This window comes from Vigna radiata, chromosome 4 (genome assembly GCF_000741045.1).
Source record: "Vigna radiata var. radiata cultivar VC1973A chromosome 4, Vradiata_ver6, whole genome shotgun sequence".
In the NCBI taxonomy this organism is placed as follows: domain Eukaryota; kingdom Viridiplantae; phylum Streptophyta; class Magnoliopsida; order Fabales; family Fabaceae; genus Vigna; species Vigna radiata.
This window is the reverse complement of record NC_028354.1, coordinates 516,585-527,282: the sequence shown is the minus strand read 5'-3', so window position 1 is coordinate 527,282 and position 10,698 is coordinate 516,585. Positions and strand designations below refer to the sequence as shown.

Here is a 10,698-nt window from a genome sequence, read left to right as displayed (position 1 = left end):
ATATGATGAATATAGTAGCTTACCCTTATTGTTTGTGTATGTGAATGCGATGATCGTATAACTCGTGTTGTTATATGGGAGCAGACGTTGTTACAGATGTTCTAGTTGATGGCTAGCGCAGATAGTAGTTTGGGAGAAACTGGGAAAGATTTATTTTGTTTTCCTTTCAAAACATTTTCAGTTTATTTGATTTATTGAGTTTGATGTTACAAGTTTTTTATAAATATCTTTTATTTGGATGTGATGGACTAAGTTTTATTTCCCGGTATAAAATTATAGGGATGTTCCTCTAAGTTTTCTGCTTAGAGTAAAATGATCTGTCATTAAAAAGAAAAAAAAAAAAAAAGATGTTACAGTTTGGCCCAAAACGGATAATATCTTACTGTGTGTGAAGATCTGTATGTGTGTCGAACCTCCTCCCAAAAGCTATTAAACTATTTCATTTTAGGAAATATCATCCATATATTCACCCATTCTTTACATGAAAGAGCTTATCTCAACTCATAATGGGAATTCAGAACATCTTTATCCCTTTTGAGAGGATAATTGTAATTTTTTTATCACTTTCAAATTTTGTTAGTCACAATTTTATTTTTAATAAACGTTTCAGAGGATCACCATTTTATCTTTAAAAAACATTTCAAAGGTTAGAAAGAAGATATTTAAATTTGTAAAGCATGTGAACTATTAAATTTATTAACAATACTTTTGTTTTTCTGTATTGCTATGATATGATTTTATGGATTTCTTAAATATAATTAAACAAATGAGGACGATTTTAATTCAAAACCAAATCACGCATGCTGATGATGAAAATGTACATAAACAATAACTTTACTTTACATAGTATAATATTCGTGTTCATTGGAGGAAATTAATTTGAAGAATCTAATTGTCAAAACTATTTAAAATTTATTGTAATTAGTCCGATCAATTAATTTTTTGTACTTAAATTTAAATCAAATAAATTACAATTGGTTCAGTTCTCATATTAATATTTTTTATTTAATCATTCTCATGGTTTCTTTTTTTTTACGAAATCACAAATAGGTTTTATTATTTTTTTTCTGAATTAGATTTTTAATTAAAAAGAAAAATTAATGTAATTTGATCAATTTCGTCATTATTTTACTAATACCATTAAAACTAAAAAGGATTTCATGTGTTAGGTTGCATTTTTTCTAAATATTTTTCTAATTTTTTTATTTTTTTATTTATTTTATTTATTTTATTTAAAATAAAAAATTTGTTACATGTCAAAAAGACAGTGTGTCATATTGCAATAGTAATGCAATGTGACACTAACAATGGCTGAGTCACATGACATTATCATATCACGTGTGTCATTATCTTAATTTTAATTTGGTACTAAATTGAAATTAAGATAATAACATGTGACTTGACGGAAACGTCTCTTACTGTCACATCACATCATTATTGTCATGTGACACAATATCAATTTAACAGATGACATTTTTTACTTTTTAAATAAATTAAAATAAAAATATTAAAAAAATATTTTAAAAAATAAAATAAAAAAATCACAAAAACTATGTTAATACCCTACTAATGGAAATAATCGAATTACATCAATTTTTTTTTCAAATTAAAAATTGATTTAGAATTTCGAAAAATAACCGATTAAACCTATATTTTTCAATTCAAATAATAAACATTAATCCGTGGTTGACTTTAGTAGTCTTTCTATTTTAATTTATTTTTTCTTTTTTCATTTTGTCATGTAATTTTTTTCATCACATTTTAGATAAAAACGAGTATGAATGCTAATTATTAATAATTAAAGAAATAATTCATCATTAAGCAAAAGATGATCCAAGTCATTGCTTTAAAAATACGGTTATGCATTTTATTAAGCTGTTAACACTTGAAGCTGATTAATGAAAGAGTGGTTCTTAGAGATGCAAGTATGGTGAAGGAATTTGTAGGACCCAAAAAACTTGATCCTAAATGCACAGAAAACAACATGATGTGTTTCAAAAGATATATAGTGTTCTCTTTTCTTCTTTTTTACAACATTTTTTAAGTACAAACATTAAAATTTGGATTTAGATTTCCAACCTCATAAAGCAACTAATAAAATGAAAATTATAAATGGATCTGTTTGTGGTTATTTCTTAAAATAAGTGATTTTTTAATAAATTAAACAGATTTATTTTGAAGTGTTTGTTTACTATTTTATTTTAAAACTATGTAATGCTTTTGTTTATTTTAAGAAGCATTTTTCTTATCTTTTTTCAGATAAATTATATATCATTATATACTTATTTTAAATTTAGAGAAACTTACCCATTTGCTTATTTATATATTAGATTTCTATATCAAATATCACATGACCAATTTATTTTAATTTTTCAATCTATCTAGTGATTACACAATGGGTTGGAACAAAACATAGCTCTATCTCACACGTTTCTATCTGATTTAATTAAGCTTACGATAATCAGAAAATAAATGCCGAGTGCTTCATCATTATAGTCACAAAATGACAGAGCAGTGGGAGAACAATCACGAGAAAAGGACAAATAATTATTGTGCTTGACTTAATTATTCCATCCGAAAACACAAATTTAGTTACCATTAAAGTTGATCCAATTATTATCATCATCAAATTGTATTAGCAGAAGAGTTTAGGCTATTCATCTTTAAACATTATTCATACTCACTTATATATTCCATAATATATTTTAATTTTTAACTCAGATAACATTTTTAATATAAAATATTAAATCTATGTGCATATAAACCAAGTTTTATTAAAATTAGAGGTATGTTTTATATCCCTTTTAGTAAAAATTAAAATTAATCAATCCAGTTTAGTCTTTTAATTTTAAAAATGTATAAATTTAATTCTTTTAAACAAACGTTTGAATTGAAATGTATATTTGAACTCTTTATATATATTTTTGCTTTAATGTTAGTTAAAATATTAAATAAATTTCACAAAATTTGATTAAAGAAACTAAATCTACACGTTTATAAAGATGAGAGATTAAATTAATTTAAAATTTCGAATAGAGACTAATTTTAATTTTTACTGAAATTAAAAGACAAAAACATTTTTAATCCTTGAAATTAAAATACAAAAAAGAATATATTCAAATTATTAAAAATAAAATACAATAATAGAAAGATAAATTTACAATATCTAATTATACATAAATTCAATTTAATTAGTAATTTGATTTTTATATTTAAATATTTAATTTATTTTTGTTTCTATATTTTTGCAATTTTCTCTTGCAATTTTTTTTAAAATTCAATCACTCCTTATAAAAATACTCAATGTATTTTATTTCGTTAAATTAAATTAATAATGTTTGAAAATATAATGTTAAAATCAAATAAATTTCAATATAAAAATGACTCAAATTTTAATATGTGACAAACTTAAACTTTGATGAATAATAGAATCAATTTGAGAAAATAACCACACTAAGTTATTTTTCAAAAAAATAAAAACTCAATCTAATAAAAAAACATATATCAAGACTAAAATAAATCAAATGTCTAGATATTAAAAAAAAGAAAAAAAAAATGTAGCATGTTGGAACTTGGAGCCTCCATGTTTTCTACCTCTAAAAGCTGATACTATGAATAAATTGTGGAACGAATTGAACGAAAGGTCAGCAATTTGAAGTGCCTCCCAAGTCCCAACAGTGCACAGTCAAACATAAAATATTCCTCCTTCAAAAACAAACATTATTAGTAGGAACAAACAAAATTCAAAATCATCTAACCTAGTTTAACACAAACTTTTTCTTTCTTTTTATCAAACACCTTCTCTTCAACCTCTCTCCTTTCTCACAATTAGTCGGTAAGCGTATATTCTTTCATCAATTCATTTGATTCTCAAGTTTTGAAAACGATTTTAAAAAAGCTAAGAATATAAAATTAAAAAATTAATTCAAATAGTTGAAAATAGTAATTTAAGCTTTTGGTTTTCATACGAAGTCGGTGATAAATTTATAAATATATATTGGTAACAGTGTTATATGTCAGAAACGCGTTTAGTTTGAAGTGTATTAAAATATAGGAACAGCTGCTTAGGCACACCCCGTTACAGATGTTGTTATGATGAGTAGTGTGGTCGTGAATGTAATTAAGTTCATTTTTGCGTGTTCGAAGGGATGTGTTTGTTTTTGTGTCGGTGCGCATGTTAGCACACAGCCACACATTCTTTTCCTCTAATATCTCATCTCATCTAAGCCACTTACACAAACGCAATTCTTCTTTTCCATCCAAACACTGCTTTAGACACCAATAATGGATGTCAAAAATAAATAATAAAACAACTCAATTTCTAATAAATAAAAATTATTCTTTTACTCACAATTTCTTCTCCACTTTCTTCATGTAAATTATTGCTTCAACCACTTATTTCACTACGTTTCTTTCATCTTTCTTTTTTAATATAAATTTTTTCATATATATATGTATGTATATGCAATTTGAACCTAGCATGTTTTTTATATATTTCTTTCGTGCATACATTAATTTGGAAATTTCGTAAAGGTTTTGTCAAATAATATCGTGACGTATGGTCATCAAAATAATAGAGTGTTGATGTAAAAAATGAAAAAATAAAAAAAAAAATGATGAATTAATTTTCCTTCATCTACAAAGGATACAAAACTGACGGTAACGTGTTTTTGCTATTATTAATTTAGAGGGCACAAGAATTTGTTTAATTAATTCACATTTTCTATTCTGAATTTCTGTTATTTATTTAATTAATTTATATTATTTCTTTATATATAGTTTAGACACAGTTTAATCACTGTAAAACCTTGTTGAGTATAGGAAAAAAAAGCCTTTATTTATAGTAAAAGGACTTTACTATAAGCAGAAATATAATTATTATTGGAGAAAAAAAGGACAGATATATATCCCACAAATTCCAAAACTAAAGCTAAACCTGGCAGATCTAGACGAGACACATAGTTAAGAAACAAATCCATGTTCTTTCTATTTCATTTATGTTATCCATTTTCATGATAAAATCAAACCAAAATTGTAAAAAAATAATTAATTAAGGTATGGATGGATTCAAACAGGAATGAACGGAATGATCAGAACAAAACTTTATTTATTAGTTAATAAAACAAATTTTAATTAGCTGAATTTAATTAGTCTGGTCTACTTTGAAAAAAAATAAGAAGAATGAATTACTAGCCAATCTATCTACCCTAAATGGTCCATCGTTTTTCTTACTCATAAATTGTCGGTTTAATTTTTAAAACAAAATTGTTAAAAAGACATCACTTTGTTGATGGAAAAGTTGCCACATATCTCACAAAAATTAGAATATATATTTTAAATTGATTTTTATAGTTAAATGTTAAAGACTTTTTCAATAACTACAATTAATATAATTTGTGATGTGGAAACGTATTTAAAGGAGTTATTTTTTAACAAAGAAAAATTCAATAAGAGCACTTTTATTTATTTATAATAATGTCTAATATATTTATGGGTGAATTCAGAAATATAACAAATTGAGATATATACGACAAACTTTATTTATATCAATAACGCATGTTAGTGATATACAATATAATATATATTTATGAAATATGCATATATATATATATATATATATATATATATATATATATATATATATATATATATATATATATATATANATATATATATATATATATATATATATATATATATATATATTCGTAAAATAATTCTTCATAGATATATACTCTTTCTATCACAATATGTCTATCTGAAAACTTTTATGCTTGGATGTATATAGCATTCTTTCCGTATGGATGTTATATAATAAATAACTAATTTAACTGTGATGTACATGCCACATTTTTATAAATTAAAATTGGTTTACGCACAAGTTAATTATTTTAAGAAATTATATAAGGAAACTTATAACAATTAAATAATATGTAAAACTAATTTTAACTTATAATAAATTAGTTTTATTTTTAAACTTTTTTATATCAACATTTACAGTGTAAATAGGTTAACATTCTGGTCGAAAGCAATCAAAATATCATGACAGAAAAAGTTCTACAACGATCAAATATAAAGTTTCAAGAACAATTAACTGTGTTACACATGACATTGAGAATAAAAGCCAAATACAAAATAACTGAACCAAAAAAGTTTGAATTAAGATATCCATAGATATCTACAAATATACCCTACACACAGCACACGCACATAAATTTATAGACAAAAAGTTATCATGCAATCTTAGCTTTTGTATTTTGAACAAACACTTCCTTTTCTATCACTGATCTCTGTGATCTTCCTTTTCCTAACTTTAAATTATTTTATTAACTAAAAAAATCAACTCATCACAGAAGACACGCCTTAAAGAATAATGTTACCACTTTAAAGTCATAATAAGTTCATACCTCAGCCTGAAATTCAGCATACTAACATGATCATCATGATCTGCTTCCTCTCTCACATGCACAGACCTCAATCTCATGAGTAACCTTTTGGCATATCAACTCTTGCATGCAAAATTCAATTACTCAATAACCAATACAATATCTCACACACAACATCATCATCATTCAGCTCAAACTCATTTCTCTCTGCAGTATCTGTCTATATGTCCTATCAATAATAATACACAATCAAGTCCTTGGAAAACTAATGAAATAGATTTACATAGCTTACACACACACGCCACATGTTTGTACAATTTCCTATTATCTTTTTCTCTCTAGTAGCACTAGATTTTCATCCTACGTACCACCCATATTTATATATATATGATGTGATCAACCATTGCTATTGGCTAGCTATTATGTGAGGTGATGCCACAATAATCATTCAATCATCATACATACATACATATATATATATATATATATATATATATATATATATATATATATATATATATATATACCTCTTATTTTTGAGATCAATCTCAACCATAACGTCGTTTTCAAAGCTAATTGGAACACATGGCTGGGCTACATTGCTTGCACCGACACTCTGACGAACGAGTAGATTACGATTTATCATTCAAAACCCTAATTCAGCTTCAGACCCATTCTGTGAATATATATGTATGAAGATACAATGAACAAGGGAGAGAAGCATCACGCATATATTTATATAATAAAACCTTTTCAGGTTTTTTTGTTTACAGTAACCAAAAGTGAATGAAACATCACTTTGTGTACAGTGACTCATTAAGCAAACCTTGAAATTGTCCGTCTTCACATATATAGATAGACACTATCATGAGTTATCTTGTGACATGTTTTCTGGTGGATCTTTTTTCCGTTTTCGGTTGTTAGTTATTAGGAACAGCAAAATATATACATACATAAATATATATATATATATATATATATATATATTTCTCTCTCTCTCTCTCTACACCTACTACAAAGAATAGAATCTCTATGAAAGCATCATTTTGGGATCAACATTGGTCCTCTCTCAATGATATTGCATGGCCAAAAAAAAGTAACAGAATTATTTGCCTATTTGCAAGTAAAACAAGAAGAAGAATATCCTAGAAGCAATTTTATTTTATTTTCTTCTTTTCTTGTTGATTGTTTTGATTAGTTTGGGTAGAGAAGCTGGAATGGATGATTAAAATGAAGAAGAAGCATAAAGTATGGATATGTAAATTAATGAGGAAGATGTATGAATTGAGAGTTCTTAGAACAAACCTCTTAACTTAAGCTTTGGTCGAAGAGAAGAAGAAAGAGAAAAAAAGGTAGTTAGAGGTATGTATACTACATCTGTTCTCTTGTGAGCTTGTTGAGAAGTGCTGTGATTAGAGCATCTCTCTTGTCAGCCCTAAGTTCTTCCCTAATCCTTCTTTGCTCTTCCCTCTCTCTCCATCTCTGATCCATCATCATTCTCTCATTCTCCAATGCTTCCATGGTTTGCCTCCACTCCATCTCTTTCATCCTCCTCTCGTTCTCCCTTGCCTCAAACGCCTCCATCCACTGTGCCTCCATCTGCATCTGTTGCCTCATGAACTCCTCCATGATCTCCTTCAAACTCTCCATATTGCTACTGCTACTCCCTCCTCCTCCTATTACCATCTTCCCCTTCTTCTTCTTTTTCATCACGCTACCCTTCTGATCTCCCTCACTCTCTTCGTTTCCCTCTTCCTCATCCTCTGATGATACCTGCACCACCTTCTTCTTCGACCCTCCTTCTGCTTCTGCCCACAACATTCTCTGCATCCTTGATGCGAAAATCCCTTGAAGCTCATTGTAAAACGGGAATTGCTGCCTCATCGCCTCTGGCTCTATCGCTTCACACCCCTTTAAATCTCAACAACAAAACAAGTACTACTATCACTACACAAAACCCATTTTTTTAATCAAAACATACATTTATTCATTAAACTATCATTCAAAGAAATTCTATTAAATTCTTCAAAACCCCAGACCGATAGATATATGTTAACTGAAAAATCATAAACAAGTGACAGTCTCAATCCAGATACCGATCAAAATATGGACACGTGGTAGCCTTAAACCAGATATATTAATCGGAATCGTGAACATGATGAGACAACCTTGAACCAGACACTGATTAGAATTAAACACGTGAAAGGGTGGGATTGAAAAGGACAAAGACATGCGATTCATAATAAGAATACGAGTTTTATTTGGGTTGATGTGATTAACATGACATGTATATATTATATATATGAGTGGATGAATGTTATAAAAATACCTTATAGCGGGTAACGAGGTTTTTCCACTTGCACTTGCACTGTTCTGCGCTTCTATGGAAACCCTTTTCCTTCATCCGGTTGGAGATGACTTCCCAGAGCTGTTTGTTCCTCTTTGTCTCCATGAAAGTCTGATCCAGCTCCGCACGGATCACGAGGAACTCTTTTGTCTCCTGGATGCTCCATTGGGGGAACCTATCCGTGGCATCCACGTTAGCACCGGTTGTGATGTTGTGAGAGTGGTGATGCTGATGTTGTTGTTGCTGCTGCTGCTGCCGGTGATGGTGATGGTGATGGAGATGACGACCCTCCATGAAAAATTGAAAACGAAGACCAAAACTAGAAAGCCAGAGATTCAAAAATCCAATATAGAAGAGGATGAAAGAGTGGCTCTGAATGATGTAGAAAAAAGCTATCGAAGAGTGTGTTTTGGTTATGGAGGATAGAGAGAAAGAGAAGCAAAAGATGAGAGAGAAAAAGATGAAGAGAATATATATGTAGGTAGAGGTGTGGTGTGAACATCAGGTGTGAATCGCGTAATAAAGAAGAGAAAAAAAAAAAAGAAAAGAAAAGAAAAGAGAGAGATTTTCTTTAGCTTAGGTGTCCAAGCCAAAGTGTTACTTTATTTCAAGGACTGAAATATTAAAGATAAAAAATCTATATTGTTTTTCATTCCTAACTAATAACAACAATGGTTAATACAAAATTCTTTTAATAATTTAATTTTTTTTACCCAATTATTATATAAAAAATAAACATTAGACACAAAATTGACGTTTCATCGATAAATTAGGTATGTCTTATCTCTGTGATGCTTTAAGATTTGAAATTTTCTTCTTTTTCTTTTTATTTTTTATTAATTTAAATTATTTGAGACTCATCTCTCTACGCGGAAACTTTGTCTCTGTTTCGCTTTATATTAAATTTGTTTATTTTATTGCGTTCCCATTGCGTCAAAGTTTCGTCACGCTGACACCAAAAGTATAACTATTTAATGCTTATTTACTATTTATTAATCCCGACCAACTTGCATACGAAGTTTTCTTTTTCTATTATCGTAGAAATAAATTTGAATTGTACTTATTTATTTTATATTTATAAATATTTTTTAAGTTGTCCAATGAGACATTTAATAATGTTTAAAGAAATGATATTAAAGGTTCTTTAATTTGCTTTTGTTGTGTTTTGTGTAATGCTTTATTTAACTTTGTGGGCGTTCTTTTTTTGCCCTCGTGGGATGGTGACATAGAAAGGGTTGGTTGGCGACTGTAATACCCAGGATGTAACCTCAATTTTATCATATATACTTTTCTGCATGGATTTCCAAAACCCTAAACTTTCAGTTTAAAGTGAAAAACTATTCCTTCTCCTCTCCCTCTTTCTTCCATCTTTCAAATTTAAATACTTTATAAATTTATATGATCTTAATTAAGATTTACAGAAAAATTTTGTTTCATTAAATATTTAAAATAAAATAGTATCACAATTTTTTTTATTTTTTTCATCTTTATTTCACAATTTAGTTCTTTCTTTTAATTACTTGTTTCTTCTTAAAAAATCAATTATTCAATGAGAGAGAAACTTTTTGTAGAGTTCATTTGTCGAAAATTAGACATAGAAAAACAAAAATAACAATCATATCATCTACTATTAACAAAATCAAACAACAAAATATTTATAAAAATAAAAAATATATATTTTTTGAATACTCAATCAAACCAAATTTTTTAATAGAAATTCTATTAAAAATATAAAAAATTTATAAGATACTTCAAATTAATCACCTTCTTATTTTATGATTAAAGTAAATATACTATAAACCTTTTCTTTTTCTTTAATAGGAAATGAACTTTAAATTTTGAATCCAAATTAAACCTAATTCTCTTTCAATCTAATATATATAATCATTAATTAAATAGTAAAATTTTGCAAACACCAAGAAAAATTATGTTTTCATTGAATTCAAACCTTATTATGGAAGGCTA

The 10,698-nt window shown here is 27.4% G+C and overlaps 1 protein-coding gene across 3 annotated transcripts; it reads right to left on the bottom strand.

Moving 5' to 3' along the window:
- Nucleotides 1–6,061: 6,061 nt before the first annotated feature.
- Nucleotides 6,062–9,221, bottom strand: LOC106758828 (trihelix transcription factor GT-3b). 3 transcript variants are annotated; one of them, XR_002667458.1, is made up of 3 exons: nt 8,716–9,221; nt 7,692–8,297; nt 6,062–6,508 (listed from the first exon to the last, which is right to left on the bottom strand). XR_002667458.1 is itself a non-coding variant. In XM_014641821.2 (2 exons), exons 1-2 carry the CDS (start codon nt 9,025–9,027, stop codon nt 7,758–7,760), a joined length of 852 nt encoding a protein of 283 aa, XP_014497307.1. In that variant the 5' UTR covers nt 9,028–9,220; the 3' UTR covers nt 7,631–7,757. The 3 variants fall into 3 exon arrangements, 1 of the variants encoding a protein (XP_014497307.1); XR_002667457.1 differs by lacking the exon at nt 6,062–6,508 and adding an exon at nt 6,922–7,062; XM_014641821.2 differs by lacking the exon at nt 6,062–6,508 and having other exon boundaries at nt 7,631–8,297; nt 8,716–9,220.
- Nucleotides 9,222–10,698: the final 1,477 nt, after the last annotated feature.

What these genes read in the sequence shown, in the direction of transcription:
- LOC106758828 (XM_014641821.2), bottom strand. Translation starts at nt 9,027, where the DNA reads ATGGAGGGTCGTCATCTCCATCACCATCACCATCACCGGCAGCAGCAG. An exon ending in ACCTCGTTACCCGCTATAAG is followed by an intron (nt 8,298 to 8,715) that starts GTATTTTTATAA and finishes TGAGATTTAAAG; the next exon opens with GGGTGTGAAGCGATAGAGCC.